The following is an 18,193-nucleotide window of genomic DNA, read 5'->3' on the forward strand; positions in this document are numbered from 1 at the left end:
CCACCAACAACAGGGAGGCTCTGGCTAATGTCGCGGGCAACCTTGGGCAGCGACTCAATCTTGGTTCCCTTGGCTAGCTGGTCAACGTACTGGTCAACGGTGCCAACCTGAATCTTTCCGGCATCGAGAGGCACATCAGCGCCACCGACGACAGGAAGAGACTGCGTGATGTCACGAACAGGGAGGCTCTCAACCTTGGTACCGTCGACAAGCTCGTCAGCGTACTTGTCGACGGTTCCAACCTGGATGTTGCCAACGTCAAGGGGAACGTCAGCGCCACCAACTACAGGAAGAGACTGCTTGATGTCGCGAGCAGGAAGGCTCTCAACCTTTACGCCGCTAACCAGGTTGTCGGCGTACTTGTCCACAGTTCCAACTCGAATGCTACCGACGTCAAGAGGGACATCAGCACCACCGACAACGGGAAGAGACTGCTTGATGTCGCGAGCGGCCTTGAGCAGAGCAGGGAGAGCAGGGGCAACAAAAGCGATGGTGGGCTGGGGAACATCCACATCGCGAATGTCGACGAGGTCATCGACAGTAACAGCGATAGGGACGTTGACATTGACGTTGCGCCTGACAGGGAGGTTGACGTTGCCAACAGGGAGCTTGGGGAGAGTAGGGAGTGTGGCGATGTTAGGGATCTTGATATCCTCGACGAGGCCGTTGACGACAGGAAGCTCGAGGTCGCGGGCTGCGTGTGCGGTCCCGAGAGGATTGGATGTCTTGGTGGGGGCAGGATCGGTAATTATGGTCCTAGGAAGGACGAGTGGTGCGCCAGAGACGGCGATGGCGAGCAGAGAGCTCGATATGATGAAAGAATTCCTCATTGTGGGTATAAGAAGAGGTATTAAATATTATGTAGTAAAAGAGTGTGTTGTCAAATGAGTGACTATAGTGGGAAAAGCTGAGGGTGCAGATGATCTTCTTGCAAGGTGAGCAAGTCGCCTTTATACAAAAGCCTTCATCTAGTGCAGCTCCTCATCTCTGTCAGTTCGTGGACTTTCCGTCTTTCGTCACGGCAACTTCCAGAGGATACGAAACAATGGCCCACAGTGCAAGGTTGCTATGTCATTTGTCTCGACTTGACTCGGATATGATCAGCCGAACTTGTTTGCTGTGAATGGAAGATCATTGAGATCTGCTCAATGGAAGCGGATCGTGTCCTAATCGGTCAATCTTGCGGCTCGGAACCATGTGCACTGGTCTTGAAATAATCGCCGCTACACCGAATGAATGGTGCCGACATGGCTTAATCGGGGCGTGCTTGAGGGAGCGTGCTTAACGAAAGGGTTGCGAGCAGGCTCGCCATCCATCAGATTCCAAGGTTGCCACATTACGCCGACGGCGTAATGTGTTAGATTACTTAGATTCTTAACAGATGGCGACGCTTAGCGAATCATATAAGGTATAGCGGCTGCTAGCCACGGTCCATCATACACTACCTATTACTGCTTTGTTGTGGTAAGCATTTTGTTGTTTACTACAATACTATAGATATTAGTGACATCCACCTTAGGCATCACGCGATAGAACAATCACGCAATATAACGTGTTGCGCATCAACTCTACAGACGCAGGAAGGCTTAATACTAGTATTAAATTTTTATTTGCACGGCGTTACGTGCTATGACATATTACTACCATAGTATACAAAACAGGCTCGGCGTTATCCGGCGGCGGAATAGGTCAGGGGCGCGGATATTTTCATGCTGAAGCCGTGCGCACTACGGCAGAACGGCTGCAATAGCTATCGCAAGGCCTGCCTACAAGCACTGGCTCGAAGCTTTTTCGCACGATGCAGCACACAAGCATTGCCAACGGAGCAGCTGTGCAGGTATTGACTAAAGAGATTCTCAACCGCAGCTGATGTCACCCCGATTATCAGCAGAAGTGCACAACAAACGAGCGACCGAGCTGAATGTTCCTCAACATGGACCTACTACTGTGCTAGTCTCATACCATGCAAGAGTCATGTACCGACAGCCGATACTGTTGGAGGTCTCAGCCAAAATCGATGATCTTCGAATGCAGCCTTCCAGTCTGCAAGCGTAAAGGTTTTGCAATCTTCGTGACAAAGACCTACTCCTGATTGTCTACATCGAGAACCTGTCTATGTTCGAGTTTAATTGCAGCATCATTTGTGCTGACAATGATGTCTAGAAGGCTGCGGTGCTATGTTCTCTGAAGCCTTGAGTGGGTGTATGGCGCAACATGGCCTCCAGTCTGAGCTTTAATCATCGTATGTTGTACATGCGTAACGCGGCGACTGAGAACAATGCACAGGTGCATGTGCTCGTGGGTCAATATTGATCGTACAAGACTGGGCGATGGTGGCGAGACATGTAAGACCGGAGGTCGGCTGCGATTGTTCCGCGAGCGGGGCGCGCCTTCCCCGAGGCAGCATTAGCGCCCCGAAAAGTTGAGAAAGTTGCGATGAACTCTGCAGCGCTGTGGAGCAGGTTCTTCACAATCATACAGCACTTTCGACAGCACAGTTTTGAAAATGGCCAATAAGCGCAAGCTCAATGAACATGATGTTCCGGAGGAGACCTCATCCCAACCAGCAAAGCGCAGAGCCAGCGACGCATCAGAGATTGATGAACCTACTGCGACGTCGAAGCCTATCACCGCGCCCGCTGCGTCTTTCGCCGAATTCGAACTCGAGCCGCGACTGTTAAGGGGTATCAGAGACCAGAAGTGGAGCTCGCCGACTGCTGTACAATCGAAAGCCATCCCTCTTGCGCTGCAAGGTCGTGATATTCTGGCTCGCAGTGGCACAGGCACAGGAAAGACAGCAGCGTATCTGCTTCCAGTCCTCCACAATACCTTGAGGCGGAAAGGAAAGACTTCACTGATCCTGGTACCTACCAAGGAATTGGCGCTTCAGATTACCAAGGTTGCTAAAGCACTGTCGACACACTGCGGGCAAGAGATCCGTATACAGAATATTGCAGGAAAGGAATCAGAGGTCGTCACCAAGGCAAAGCTTGCAGACAACCCGGAAGTCGTCGTTGCGACCCCTGCTCGAGCGAATGCGAACATCAACAACGGCGCGCTGTCGGTGGCAGAGTTGGCGCACCTGGTGGTCGATGAAGGAGATCTGGTCATGGGTTACGGCTTCAAGGAGGACCTCGACCAGATTGCACAAAACATACCCAAGGGCGTTCAGATCTTCCTGATGTCAGCGACCCTCAACACCGAAGTCGAGTCGCTTGGGAGCCTACTGTGTACCGATCCAGTCGTGCTGAAATTGGACGATGCAGACAAGGATGCGCAGAAGGTCAAGCAATATGTCATCAAGTGCGCAGAGGAGGAAAAGTTCTTGCTGATCTACGCTATGTTCAAGCTCAGGCTGATCAAGGGCAAGACGATCGCCTTCGTCGGCGACACCGACCGCTCATACCGTGTTAAGCTGTTTCTCGAGCAGTTCGGTATTAAATCCTGCGTCTTGAACTCGGAGCTGCCGTTGGCCTCACGCTTGCACATCGTCGAAGAGTTCAACAAGAATATCTACAACATCCTCATCGCATCAGACGAGACCGAAATATTTGGTTCGAGGAAGAAGGATGAAGAGCGCCCAAAGAAGAAGTCCAAGATAGAGAAGAAGGCCGCAGACACCGATTCTGGGGTCTCTCGTGGTATCGACTTCCTCAACGTCGCCTGCGTTCTCAACTTCGATTTTCCCATCTCGTACAAGTCCTACTTCCACCGAATCGGCCGAACAGCGCGCGCTGGCAAGAGCGGCACAGCCATCTCGTTCATCATCCCTAAAGACAAGTACCGCAAGCACAAGCCAACAACGTTCTCCGCCTGCGAGAACGACGAAGAGGTTTTGGAGAAGGTCGAGAAGCACCAGAAGGACGGACAGAAGGTGGAGGACTACAAGTTCGATATGAAACGTCTGGAGCCATTCAGGTACCGTTTTGGTGATGCCCTGCGGTCGGTTACAAGGATTGCGATCCGTGAGGCACGGATCAAGGAGATCAGGATGGAGCTGTCGAAGTCACAGAAGCTCTCCCGCTACGTATGTACGCCCTATCGAGCATTCCATGACCGTGCTAACGTTTCCCACAGTTCGAAGAGAACCCAGAAGCGCTCGCGCATCTCCGTCACGACCAGACCCTCAACCATCCCGCACGCATCCAACCACATCTCAAGCACATTCCAGACTACTTGTTACCTGGAGGAAGGAAACCGGAAGACGTTGGCTTTGTGGGGCTGAACATGCCTAAGCCAGGGAGCAGGAAATATGTCAAGGGCCGAGGAAGAAAGGTCGTGCGCAGCAGGAATGGCAAGGTTGATCCGTTGAAGACATTCAACGCGAGAGGGAAAGGCAGGAAATAGGTTCCCACACAGGATTGGTTTGCAGAGAACTCGTCCACCTCTTATCAATTACCCGCCGCTTCCCCTTCATCGATCCAATACTGTAACAAGCTCGACCTAAATTCAGATGTCACCATACCGACATCGATCACTGCGTGACTCTGAGCAATACGAGTTGTCTGCAAAGCTGACGCGGCACTCTGGCTGCAAATATGTTGTACTGCTGGCAGCTTGTACACAAATCGCGCGTTTCCGCGTTCGCTGTTCTTCGTCCGCGAGGTAACAGGTTGCAGGATCTACCATTTCAAGGCAGATGACCAAATGATGCCTTGCCTTATCAGGGCTTTGATTGGTGGTTCCATTTCCAGAGTATGTGCGAATATGACTAATGAAACTTAGTTCTGTCCGCTGGTAGCGACAGCAACATACCTACCATGCACGCACGAATGGCTTGTCAACGTTACCGTTCCCGACCCTCCAGTGCTAGCCACGCCAAATTCGAGCCTCCCAAACTTCGATTCTGTATCACCAAATGTCTGACCCGAGACGATAGTAAAAGAGTGGTAGACTGTTTTCACTGGCCCTTAGTTCTTAGCCTTTATCACCCGATTCATTGAGATATAAAGAGTTCGCGCCGTTGTCCAGTAAGCTTCAAGCAAGACATTTTGATGTCGATATGTACAGTATGGTAACTGACCCAAGCTGTAGCATAGGTCCGACCTGGGATTCTATCGCGCGACAAACTCCAGTTAGCCTTGAGCATGTCTCTGTCTGGGGCTGTTGTCTCACTTGACAATGAATCCGCTTTGTCCGACAACGAACCTATTATAGTGTCGCAGACAGCCTCCGAGTCTACAGATCCTGAATCGAAGCAGAATTTGGATAGAGTTCTGTCCGAACATGGGAAATTAGTAACCGCACGGGAAAACCTTCAAGCTAAACGAGCGGCGTACAAAGCGCCCTTTCAACGCTTCCAAGACGGTAGAGTGCGCGCAAATCACGCAGAAAACAGACTCATCCCGATGTTACAAGAGTTCTTAAGGCCATGTAATACGATAAAGTCACTGGAAGCTCTATTGAAGGCCTTCGAGTAATATCAAAGTCACCGCGACGAACCTGGGTCTTTGGTAACGACCATTGCAGTGACGATAGATAGCATCGCCGCTACCGTGCCCGTGCGCGCAAGGTAGCGAGTGGGGCTTCCACGGGAGAACAATTCGAATTTGAAAATGATGCACTCTTGGGAGTCCAAGACTCAACAACATTGCCCAAAAATAGGAGATCCTGGTATCAGAGCGGAGTGTTCAAGGCATTGACTACGATCCTCGAGGAGTCCGGCAGCGTCTTGCGCTGTGATGACCGGCGTATGTAGGAAAAGCGATATCGCCAGCGACCGGTATGCAACAAGCTCCCATTGGAGACTTAACGTTGCGGACAACAGCTAAGGCTTATGCTTTGTCCCAGGAGTAGCCCCTCGATGGGCAGTACCATTTGGAAGCGCAATCTGTTTGACCAGCGGAGCGACCTTGATGTAGATAGTCCAACTCATCATTTTTTACCTAGAGCAAGAATGTTCGACAGAGTAGTGTGTAGGTCGGACCGCAATGAAGCTCCGCTCAACATAGATACAAAGTGCTCCGCTCAACATAGATACAAAGTGCTCCGCTCAACGTATGAAGTGCCCCTTCATACTGATGTCTTGGCGATCGAAATCCAGATGAGAGACTGCATACGTATCTCTGCTCGTTCCGTACCGAAATTATATCGATGACAGTGACGAGCTTCGATATCTCGGAAGGAGTGTATCGTATATTCTGGCGATATTGGGTTGTGCTACTGCTCAGTTGTAGCTAATGACAAGTCTGCAGAGCTACCGTGCACGGACACCGGGTGGGCCGGGTCACCAGGTGGGCCACCCCACCAACTTTGTCACCACATTTGACCCCCCCTCCACAACGTCACCACGATGTCGTTGCAGGCTGCTCTTTTATATATAGACTCTTTGAAACCAGGAGAATCTTTTTCGTATAGACAGTTAGCCAAGAAATACTGTATTTCCCGCACTACTTTGACCAACCACCACCAACGTTGGAGAAGGACTAATAAAGATGCCCACAAAGATTAACGTCTCCTCCACCCACACGATGAGGCTGAGCTTGTAAAATACATTAAAAGCTTCACAGAGACTTACTGCCCACCTACGCGGCAGATAATAATTAATTTTGCGACCCCCTTGTGCAGTTGGGAGCCCTTAGATTAGTAGGTTTCTAGGCTCATTCACTGTCACCCTAATAACCTTACTACTGCCTGGACCACCCCCATAGAAAGCACGCGTTATGCAGCTGATAACTGTGAAAGATATTATCTATAAGGTCAACACCTTTACCAAATCGTTGATACTCCGAGCCTTTAAAGTCACGGGTATATACCTACTTCACCCAGACGGGCCAGACGTCATACTTGATTACTTCAAGAAGGTAACTCTACCACCACCCGCAACGCCTCCCCAGCAATCAGAGCCTTGGGCGGCATCTACCTTACCTAATTAGCGACGTTTTAGGTCATCTTTTGACTGTGCAGTGACGTATGGGGACCCAGGGGCGCAGAGTGAGGCAAGGCAGCAGATGCACCAGATGCACATGGCTCTTGAGCTCAAAGATCAGGAACTTCAGGGCCTCAAAACAGCACTAGAGAGTAAGAAGAAGCGTTAAAAGAAGAAGAAAGTATTGCCACTGTCACCGCGGGACCCTAATGTACAAGGGGGGGCCATATTCTGGGATCCTTCATCTGTTGCACGTGCCAAGACCCGTATAAAGGATATAGAGAAGCAGGCAATCGCAGATGACGCTGCAAAGGCTGATCAGAAGCAAGTACAGCACAACAACAAGATCCTGAAAGAGAAGGATAAGGTTAAGAGGCAAGAAAAGGCAGCGTTGAGGCGTGAGAAGGCAGCTCAAAAGAGGGCGGAGAAGGCTCAGGGGATCGCCAAACGCGCAGCTGAAAGAGAGCGCGTCAAAACACTCAAGAACGCAGAAAAAGTATCCCAATTGCCTAAACAGACTAATCCTAAGGCCTCAGCAAAGCCACGATCAAAATCAACAAAGCGTGGTGGTAGTGCAGCAAAGGGCAGTTCACAGGAGTCTCATGAGCCCAGCTCAGCACCCCTGGGCTTCAGGACTTGTGGTGGCCGCGTCACAAAGCCCACAAAAAAACTGAATATAACAAAAGTCTTGCAGTAGCAGATAGTATATTTTATCAACTTCTTATATAATAATATCTACTCTACGTGGTGTTGTAGCCTCACTGTTGGTGAGGTGGTAAAGTTGGTGGGGTGGCCCACCTGGTGACCCGGCCCACCCGGTGTCCGTGCACGGTAGTAGCCGCGTGACAGATGTAGAAAGCTAGGCTAAGGGTACGTGGGTCGCTTTCAGGCCCGGGCCGTTGTGGGACGTGGAAGCTGGGGTCTTCGCAGAATACCAACCTCCAAGGGTCAACCGTCCGTCCATGCTCCTGATGCCTTTAAGCCCAGCCCGCAGGCAACTTTTGTGCGCCTAGATACACCAACCAGCGTGAGAAGACGGCATGAGGTACATGCACTGTGTTGAAACAGACCATGTCCGGGCAGGTGTGTTTGCCTTATTCGCCTTCTTTTCCGGGCACTATGGTCACTTGGTGAGGAACATGAAGCGTACAGTAAGAACTGCAGGCTAACTCACAGTTCTCAGTGGTCCATACGGTGAGTACGTAGATGTCACCAAAATCTATGTTTGTTCAGTCAACGCGATTCGCCGGATGCGCTGCCGATATGGCATCGTGCACAACGCACATCCTAGTCAAAGTACATCTGCAGATGACCATTAGGCATAAGTACATACATAATCGTTGGCCCACGGCTTTCTAAGCTCAGTGCAGGCTTTAAGCTGCGGCTGGGATAATTGTGGAATGGACTGCATCCCGTCGCCAACGCGTATACGGGCTTGAAACCATGCCCAATCGGACTTTACATACTCCCGTCACTTGCATGTCGCAGCGTCCGCCCTGCTTAACTTTCGCGACTGCAATAATGCGACGAGACACCAATGATGGTCTTGCCGTCATTGTTATTGGACAGGCGCATAATGCGCAAGTTGTGGTTGGAATACATCCGCCCAAGGCAGTCACACGGTACAGTATGTCGACTCGTGTGTGGACAAGCGTGTGCCTCTGACTTCCTTTCCAAGCGTTTCAGGTAGATCGTTCAGCCCATATATTGTTTGCGTCTTGTGTGGCTCCGCCTTCTTGGGTAACCTGTTCGCAATTTGACGTCACAAAGCAGACTCGGGAAAGGTTCCGCTCAAATCGCATTATTACCTATCGCCTGGATCCCGAGGCGCTGTTGTGCATTCGTGTATTCCTAGTAAAGCGTGAACTCGGATGAGCGAGTAAAACCAAGGCAGCGGCCGAAGTATCGCCTGCCAATTGCAGACTCAGCTTTTGCGCAGTCTTTACACGGCCACTTGAGGCGTAACTTACCAGTCCCAACTGCTGGCTCATTCATTGGCTGAGCTCACACGGTGCACACCATAGCTTTACTATGGCAACGATTCATCGTACCTCGCGGTCCACGGCCAAATGCCACATGGCGTGGTCAAGCTCGCAAGTCTTGTCTGGCCAAAATAGTGATCGCATGGAACAGGTCATAAGATTCGTAAATTATTTAACGTATTGATTAGTTGATGAAACAAGTGAAAACGTATGCTGTCATGGACAGGTAGGATCTGTGGTCCTGTGACAATTTGAACTGGGTATTCGGAAGTGAGAGGTTCACCAACGTATGTGCATCGTGTGCCGTCAACCTATTGTCCGTGTCTGTGATAACTGTTCTGTTGTTGGTAACAATTTGGCATCGTGGTGTGAGAGTAACCTTGATACGGACTGGACTCAGGATCATCAACATCAAAGCCATTCTCCTGCTCTTCACTGAAATATTGCAGCAACTTGGTCCTGTCGTGAGTAGCGACCATGCCGATATCCTTTACTTTGACGTTCCATTCGATAGAGTAGATCCTGCCGCATCGAAGCCTAGAAGTGGGTTCCATGAATTCCTGGGGGTTGGTAGGGGTGATCATGATAGGATCCTTGGTCATGCCCCTCTCCCACTCCCCCTGAAGCGTATAAGGATTAGAGCCCTCAAGGTACACGGCCGTGTGCTCACTGGCATTGCAGCCACGTTTCAGAGTACCCCGCTTGCCGTATGTTGAGATGGCACTGCATCATGTGAGACGGATTGTCTCAATCTGGGAACGAGGGAACTTACCAAGCATAAATGAAATGGCGTTGCCTGTTGACTTTCACGACAACAAAACGCCGAATTTGGGAGTAGACTTCCTCTTGGAACCTTCCTATGGTGACAGCAGTGTTTTCAGTACCGCCGCGTATCATAGTCGCACTTGCAGACTCGGCCCACAGCATAGCAAATACGCGGCCGGTCTTGAAGAATTCATGGGCCTCTCTTCTCTCTCTCACACGGTAGCCTGGGAAATATCAATAATCTCGCTAACACCTTAATCTCCCTCCCAACTTACTATTATCCAGCCGTTCGTACCATCCCAGTAGGGGTGTGCCTGGAAATTGTATTTGAGCTCTCACATTATCTGGCGCTAGACCAGGTTAGGATCCGAGCATATGTGTCTGAGTAGCTACCAACCGGCTGGCGCCATCTCAGGCTCCGTCTGTACCGAATCGGCTCTTCGAAGTTGCGAACTCGTTCAATTTCAGCAGGGCCGTTCAATATAGCCTACCGTAGCACGTACTCTGATACGGCTCCATAACTGGTGTGAGATGGAGTCACAAGTTGTAGTGTTGGCTGAGCCTGTTGCGCCGCACTTTGCGCCTCGGGTGCCCACTCGGAAGTGGGATTACCTGTTTCGTCAGCCATACGGTAATTGAGCTTCGAGTACATGAGGACCTACCATTTGCATCTACCGTGTGACGATAGTAACGATTGTGCTGAGCGCTTAATATCCAAGTTCCGGGGATGTTCGACATCCTAGTCGCTTAATGACAGTGAGATCTGTAGCATACATATCTTTCGAGGCCATCGGTTAATTTATCCCTCGTCCTATGCGGCTCTGCAGACGATGGCAAAGATGGAGGGTCAAGAAGCGATTAGCATGTGCTTTTTGGGAGCTTCCCCACCGGGTAGTGGAGGCGCTAGCGCAAATGCAACTTGATTAGTGTTGCGGGGCGAGCGACGACGCGTGACGCTGTGCGAGGAGATGTTGGTAATGCGGAGTGCGCCAAGTCACGAAGGAGCGTATCGTTCCGTGCCGTCGCACCACCCGCACGGCTGGGTCAAAGCAGCGCGGATGTACTAAGCGATATTGTCCCAGGGCTGGCCTTGCAAGCCATCTTGTTTGCCTGCCTTGCATCGCCGCGCATGTGCATATCTAAGACGCAGTGGCTGCGCTGCGGGTCTCATCGTACGCCGTTCACCTTCGCGTCACTGGCCCCCCTGTCTTAGCCGCCAGCAGGTGTTCAGCTCAACTATACTCCACTTCCTTTACCTGTAGGACTGAACCACGTATTGATCCGTCTGCATCTACACTGAACCCGACATCCACCTCTCCAGCCTGAAGCATGACGCTCTGAGATTCCCTCGTCACTCTGATGTGGGCATGGAACCGTCGCTCAGCCGGGCGCCCTCGGCGACATATACATGATCATCATCCAATACGACCCATACGCATCCCGAAGAAATATTTGGAGAATGTTTGCGCACCGGCATCCCACTGACGGTCAGCACACGGACACTACATCAGCACAGAATGCCCCGGTCAGGCAGCTCATCCACAGGCTTGAGACGAGGCTTGGCGATCTTGCAAGCCAACAAGAGGAGGTAGCCGAAAGCAGAGAGCAGGTGCTTGTGCGCCGAGGACAGCTGGTGCAAAGTGGCAAGCGCGTACAGCAACAACGCGATCGAACCGCCAACGCAGAAGTGTTGTTCATGAACTTGCTGCGACATCACTACAATGGTCTAGGATCTACCTTTCCGACTGAGATTGACGCAGCATATGCGAGAGTTGATGAGGAACGGACAGAGCTGGGCTCACTCGAGGTCGAATACTCTGAACTTAATCGGACTCTGGGAGCACAGGAGTGGACCCATATGGATCTGGAGAACAGTCTCTATCAATATGATGTGCAACAAATCCTCGCTGACGAGCTCGTGGACAATATCGAGACTACAAGACACTCTTCCGATCGCGAAGACGTCAGCGCAGCAGGTCCTTTTCCTCCATCAGCGGCAGTCCAATATCAGGTGGAAACGACGGAATATGCACGACTCCGAAAATGGTTTAGGGTTTTGCGTATAGCCATTGCCAGACTCTTCGAAAGTTCGACGCTCAGTATCGATGATGCTGATCTTGGAGATATAAAGAACACCGAGGCAGTACGCTCGTTTGACCACGTGCTCACCCAGCTGACAGAATGCGAAGTAAGACTACAGCATCTCAAAGCGGATCGCATGGTCGCAGATGATGATGCTCAACCTCTTAGGGGGCGACGTGGATCCGAGCCTGTTATGTACGAACGGTCACAGTCTTTCGCTTCTGATATCATCTCAAAGGCTCACACCGAAGGTGCCGTCCCTCGTCGCACGGACCGGGTTCCGGTAATGCATCGTATCCGGGACTGGCTACTCGACGGCTTCAAGCAGAATTGTTTAGACAGAATGCAGTATGTCAGCATACTGCAAAAACAATTGGACGCTGGTGACGACGAGGACGTCGACTTATCAGAATGGGAAGTCCTCGTCATACAACAATGGCCTTTTGACATGACAACAACGGAGCCAGCAACTCATGCGGCCGAGATCGTCCCGTCGTCATCATCAAGCCCACAGACCTTTCTGCGTGTAGATTCAAACCATGGAGGTTTCCTGTTTGATCAAGAGCATATTGCCCTTTCTCAGACTTTGCAACTTCAGTCACTGGAAACACAACAGGCCAAGGACTTACTTGAGGATCTACTTATGGATGTACCTGCAGACGACTTGGATTTCACGTCACCCAGTAACAGCACTTTCGTCTTGCGTAGCATCAATCCAGACTCTGGTACTTCAACGATCCACAGGTCACCGTGGAGGACTGGGTCAGATATCGGAGACGCATCAACCTGCAGCAGCTTTCACTCCGAGATGACATCCTCCGTTTCGGATCGACCGGTCGATTTCCTGCGATCCAAGAGATGTGACAAGCCTCATAATACGAATACAGTGACTGCTTCACGCACAATATAACCATGCGTGCAAGCGGGTCCAAAATCGGAGGTATCTGCAAAGGTGATTCTAACTGGCCATAACACCGAAGAGTTCTGCGCCATTAATGTTGAGCCATTGTCTACTTCAGTGAATCCCAATCTTGACTACACTCCCTGTAAGTAGTCTTCTGACCTTCACCTCTATTACATGTTTGGTTTCTACAAAGAATGGGCAGGCACATCGTCGAAGCGCATTGGTTCGAAATTGCATTCGTGAGCTCTGCGCCGACACTGAGGATTTCGCCTTGCCAGGCCTGATATTGACTCTGGGAGGTGAGTGTTGCAAGATTCCCTCCTATCGCGCCCCTTTTCTTTCTCCAGCTCATTCTGCTACCGATTGAAACCACAAAGTGGTACATGCTCGTGCGAAGAACTCTCAAGCAGTTCGGCGGCAGATGGGCTTGGGATATCTACAAGGTGTCCCTTGGCTTAACTTATGTCATCCGTACATGCAGACTTCGATCCACGTTCCTCACCACGAGAGCCGTTCAAAGACTTGACTAACCCGGCAGGGTACGACACTATGAAAGTACCAGGAACTCTCCGGTTTTATGTAATTGGAAGAGAAGAGTATGCAATGACATCTTCTCGGATGTCCATTGCTCACTTACTTTTAGGTATTAAGTACCTAGTGGTCCTTGACCATGGATACATCCCCGTCGGTTCTGATGCAGACAGCGACACAAGACAATCCTTCGGAGGATGCTCTCCGATATTGTTACCAGGTATACTTGGTTGTTGTCTGTAACAGAGAATCCCACAGCGAATGCCTGTAAGTCCTTCAAACCTTGCATAACAACCCGTCTATCGCAACGCTGCTCATTCTTGCCAGTCGCATTCAGCCTTCTCGAGAAGATGGTGACTTGATCTCGGAATCAGTGTCTAAATGAAGAGTCATCTACGCTTCTGAAAGTCCACCTACACCGCAGCTATGGGAGCACTTCGAAAGCGCCCCACTCAAGGTTCACCCTAGTTAGGGGTTACATTTTTCTACAGAACCCAGAGTCGATTACGGTAGGATATTTACTATCGAACAAAAGCTTCCCGTTCTGGATGTTGAGATAGTTGCAAGTAACCACATGGAATATATTCGCTTCTGATGTAAAGTCCTTGAAACGCCAACCTGCGATGGACGCAGGAAAGAGTCTAAGGATGTATCCGTTGTTTGTCACAGGCTTGGTTCACTGGTTGTATGCATGTATTGGACTTACCATGGCTGTTTTTGTCTCCTAGAGCTAACGTTGGCGGAGTTCCATTTTACTATCACACATTATTTTCCAAAACGACCATATATCATTTCCTTCCGTATTGACATAACGATACATTCATCTAGTAAGCTTTGTCCGGAACTTCACATTCTGAACACATGGTAGTCGCAACGCATGAGTACTGTTTCAGTACAGCTTGTTCAAACATGCGGAGCATTGTCGATGTTCATGTACTGTCAGCCAATGATATACAGCGCGACGCACTGCTGTAGCTGGCATTCTGGCTCGTTAGAACCGAGGGCTGCTTGTCAACAGCTGTAGACAACCTGCAACAGACATGTCATCTGTGCAGACGAGCGCGTAGCTCCGCCGACAGGTTGTCAACCAATGGTCATCGATACATCTATATTTATTGGTCTTACGAGGGGAGACGATAGGGTGGACCTATGTGCCGACATGGGGCCACCAAGCAAACCTTGGCCCAGCTCCTGATGAGCTATGGGAGGACCAGGGCCACTTCCACAACAGGTATCTGAAAAGTATTGCAGATTATGCGGACTGATTAAAATAGATAAGTTGCCAGGCGGAGTCTCGCTCACCCGCGTGAGTCACGACGCGGCAGTTAACTTGCTTTTGACCTGCCCGTAGGGCTGACACCCAGGTTAGGCTGGATCAAGCGAAAGTCAAACACACGGAAGCTAGGCTGCAACCGGCTGATCTGCATTGATTTGGCAGGTCGTCTCCCTGTGCATGCTGATCGGTGAGGACGTTCGGGACGGGTAATATGTCCACGGGTATTCCGGCATACCGGGACAAGTACTCAGCTGATGCCCCCGCCGTGTGTCATCTGCCTTGCCAAATGATGAACGCATATCACCTCGGTCTGCGTCTGAAAAAAGCAGGTGTTCATCGCGTGCGCTGTGTCGCACGCAGATCAGCAGACGCAGCACGCAGCAACATCGACCTTGCCCTAGCTCCCCGATATATAAAGGCGAAATGAATCCATCCCTATCAACGAGGGAACAGTCTGAAAAGGCTTTATCTACTAGATATGTACGATGTGGGAGGATGTTCTTTCGACATCGAGATATTTAGATGCCGGACGCTTTGCCGGTTCATTTCAGCTTGTCCCACTGGAGCCTCGTAAGCAAGGTTCTGTTATATGCTATCCAGGCCCATAGAGTGTGCACATTCGTCGGTACTCGTTCGCTAGCGTACCATGAAGTGATTCAGAAGCTACTAGGGCGATCGTACACTCTCAAAGCTTCTCATTGTCCCTCTTCGCTACGGTCATGCATGAAACCTCGCCCTCATACATCGTCTTGAAATCTGTAGAAGCCCATTCACTCGGAAGACTCGTGAGTCAAGAATGAAATGATCAATCCAGCAAAGCATACACGCACACCATGGACAACAGAATGCACAGGTAGAGCTTCTATACACATGCGCCCATAACCTGAATTACCACTCAGATGAGATCGTGGACTCACTGCTACGTCGACCCGTTGACAATTCGATTGCATGCAAGGAGGTTGGTACATTTGGCTTGGTCTTGCTTCGTCGTTAGCAGGTGGTCGTGTTGAGCGATCAGTTGGTCGTCGTACTTGAGCGGATTCAGTGCAGTGGCCTCTTCGTCAAAAATTTCGACTTTCGTGCGATCCGGGCAGCCTGCTTTAGCTTCCTAAGATCACGATTTATTTCGACGTCCCGCATATGGCGCATTCTGCTCGCCAAGCTCAGCCTGATTCTGCTAAGCCTCGAAAGACCGTCAATCATAAATGGCCATGTGTGCAACGACGGCCGACACCCCGCGCGCGACCTGTCTTCCGCTCGATTTCCTGTTTTGACCTCATCCCCTGCTCAGAACACTCGCTCGCACGTTGCTCTCGAATGGTCACTTGCACTCTTCTCCAGCGATTCTCACATCTCTTCCCCAAACCTTGCGAGAGCGAGGAAACTGCTTCAACGCGGCAGCCTCGGCCTCGCTCAAGTACAAGAAGAAGGCTCGAATGTATACCCTGGACAAAGGGTAGGACTGTGTATCCGAAGATGAAGAGCAGCTGCCATATAGTCACCTCAAAAAGCTGAAGTGCGCATAGTGGGCTTATAGAGAAAGTGAAGGATTGTAACACGGATAAGATCTTCGCGTGCAAGACGATCCAGATTTCGTTTTCTTGGGCAAAGGAGAGAAAAGGAACATTGTCTGCAACGAGGTGGCTCTAGTTCGTCGGCTCTATACCTATCACCATTGCATTCGAGTTTTCGCGACGTACATTACTTCAGACGAGGTTGGCCTGGTTTTGCATCCTGTTGCCGAAGATGGCGATCTGGGAAGACACTTGCGCCTTTATTATGATCGTATGGGATCGTTAAAAATCGATCACGACGTCTCACGGGTCGACGATTTGCACTGCGTTCCTAAACGATCCTTCAAGTGTCTTGCCAGTGGTCTAACTTTCATGCATGCAAATTCTGTCCGCCACAAAGACATAAACCCCAAAATATACTGATCTACGAAGGGACAGTTATCTTCACGGATTTCGAATATTCTCTCGACATAAGCCGTCTATCTACCAGCATGAACGAAGGAAGAGCTACCTCTCTGACCAGAAAATACTACGCGCCACAGTTGCTCGATTACGAAAAAAATCCCGGTTTGATGTTTGGGCCTTGAGGTGTGTCTTCATCGAGACTTTCTTGGTCCTAGTACCTGGACTTACAGCCGACGCCGTCTCATACACGTGATTAAGAGCAGCTGGAAAGGGGTGGATGCTGGGAATTGGCAGGATGTGGAGGTGACCGCAAGTGGGGACCGCAAGTGGGGACCTGGAGGAGCAGAACTCGTAATGGCTGGAAGCAGAAGACCATAATTCACCTATGGGTTTCAAACAACTGGAGTTGTCCGTGAGGCTCAACAGGATACCAGTACCTAGGTATTGAGCGGATCCCAAGGCGTCGATCGACCGAAGCTGTCACCAATGTTCAGTAGCACCCAACTGCTGTAGTTACACACTGGAACCCTGAGCATCAACAATGGCTCCCCAGATTTGTTAGGACGTAAACGGGACCCAAAGTAGTTACAGGGCCAGCTGCTAATTGTAGTGTGGAGGAGTACCTAACAGGCAGCGGCAGCAGCAGACGTGTTGACAGGCTCCTGCTTTTATTGTTAGGAAGGTGCGAGGGAATTACTGCTATATTTCGGTAGTAACTTCTGCAACACAGATTACTATTTTTAATTAACGTACCTCACGGACGAGTCGATCAACGGACAAGTCGATCACTTTTGCCAAGCCCCCACCAAAGTACTTCTTCTATACTAATGTCTTAACAATAACCTAATATTAACACGTTAAAGGAAGCTCAGATACAGCTTGCGCTTCAAGCTCTCAAACAAGACGCGAATCTCTCCTAGCGACGCGCTGCAGCTATCTACAACGTTCCTTAAGCCACACTAAGCAATTAACGCGCAGGACAACCTTTAAGAGGCAATACTATGCCCAACTTACGAGGGTTAGACAACAATAAGGAGCAGGTGATTGTTAAGCACATACTTAAGCTAGATGAGCGAGGATTTGCCCCTCAGCTCGCAGATGTGGCTGCTATGGCCAATTCTCTGCGCGCTGAGCGCAATCTGGGCCCTATTAGCGCAAACTGGCCTAGTACGTTTATTAAGCAACACCTAGAGCTTAAAGTCAAGTTTAATTGCAAGTACGACTACAAGAGAGCCCTCTGTGAGGATCCTGAGGCCCTGCAGGGCTGGTTTAGCCTGGTAGCCAACGTCAAAGCTAAGTATGGCATTTAGGATAAAGACACGTACAACTTTGATGAGACAGGCTTCATGATGGGCTAGATCTCCTTAGGAGCAGTTGTTACAGCTTTAGAGAGACAAGGAAGGCCAAAGTCAGTCCAGCCAGGCAACTAGGAGTGGGTAATAGTTATACAGGGTATTAATGCTAAAGGATAGGCCATTCTGCCCTTTATTATCTTCAAGGCGCGCCACCACCTCTCTAGCTAGTACAAGGAGGAAGACCTGCCCTAAGATTAGGTTATTAGAGTTTCTAATAATAGCTAGACTACTAATAAGCTTGGTTTTAAGTGGTTGAAGCACTTTAACGCTCATTTAAAGGAGCGCACTGTACATCGGGAAAAGTTTTTCCATTGTCGAAATCGGGAAATCGTGGCATTGTACTGTGGGCAACAGTAGGACTGGTAGGCCTACAACAGTCATTCAATGTGCATTCAATGTCCAGCCAATTTTGAGCCAATTTTGAGCCAACGGCTCCAACGGTCCCAATGGCTGCAATGGCCACAATAACTCCTAATCCTGCTACAATAGTAGCTCTGCTTAATAAACTATA

The 18,193-nt window shown here is 50.2% G+C and overlaps 5 protein-coding genes across 5 annotated transcripts in view; 3 read left to right on the forward strand and 2 right to left on the reverse strand.

The window, feature by feature from the left end:
- The window catches only part of M421DRAFT_90864 (uncharacterized protein), a gene marked incomplete at both ends in the record, with an annotated part of 1,519 nt that extends 689 nt beyond the window's left edge, over positions 1-830 (reverse strand). The window contains one exon of the mRNA XM_033597894.1: positions 5-830. Coding sequence (XP_033450544.1) covers positions 5-830 — 826 coding nt within the window. The remainder of the gene's footprint in view (positions 1-4) is intronic.
- Positions 831-2,462: 1,632 nt separating this feature from the next.
- On the forward strand, positions 2,463-4,518 carry M421DRAFT_418614 (ATP-dependent RNA helicase DBP9). The gene is made up of 2 exons (XM_033591852.1): positions 2,463-4,027; positions 4,078-4,518. The coding sequence occupies exons 1-2, from the start codon at positions 2,507-2,509 to the stop codon at positions 4,345-4,347; spliced, it is 1,791 nt and encodes a 596-aa protein (XP_033450545.1). The 5' UTR covers positions 2,463-2,506; the 3' UTR covers positions 4,348-4,518.
- A 1,777-nt stretch (positions 4,519-6,295) lies between these two features.
- Positions 6,296-7,172, forward strand: M421DRAFT_412310 (uncharacterized protein). The gene has a single exon (XM_033590419.1). It carries the CDS (start codon positions 6,663-6,665, stop codon positions 6,873-6,875), a length of 213 nt encoding a protein of 70 aa, XP_033450546.1. The 5' UTR covers positions 6,296-6,662; the 3' UTR covers positions 6,876-7,172.
- A 1,857-nt stretch (positions 7,173-9,029) lies between these two features.
- Positions 9,030-10,118, reverse strand: M421DRAFT_418617 (uncharacterized protein). Its single transcript, XM_033591853.1, has 4 exons — positions 10,013-10,118; positions 9,891-9,965; positions 9,623-9,839; positions 9,030-9,573 (listed from the first exon to the last, which is right to left on the reverse strand). The coding sequence occupies exons 1-4, from the start codon at positions 10,023-10,025 to the stop codon at positions 9,162-9,164; spliced, it is 717 nt and encodes a 238-aa protein (XP_033450547.1). The 5' UTR covers positions 10,026-10,118; the 3' UTR covers positions 9,030-9,161.
- A 956-nt stretch (positions 10,119-11,074) lies between these two features.
- M421DRAFT_3377 (uncharacterized protein) lies at positions 11,075-13,494 on the forward strand (the record flags this gene model as incomplete). The annotated part of the gene is made up of 2 exons (XM_033589438.1): positions 11,075-12,422; positions 13,460-13,494. 2 exons carry the CDS (start codon positions 11,075-11,077, stop codon positions 13,492-13,494), a joined length of 1,383 nt encoding a protein of 460 aa, XP_033450548.1.
- Between the last annotated feature and the right edge of the window lie 4,699 nt (positions 13,495-18,193).

This window comes from Didymella exigua (assembly GCF_010094145.1).
Source record: "Didymella exigua CBS 183.55 unplaced genomic scaffold M421scaffold_8, whole genome shotgun sequence".
Classification (NCBI taxonomy): domain Eukaryota; kingdom Fungi; phylum Ascomycota; class Dothideomycetes; order Pleosporales; family Didymellaceae; genus Didymella; species Didymella exigua.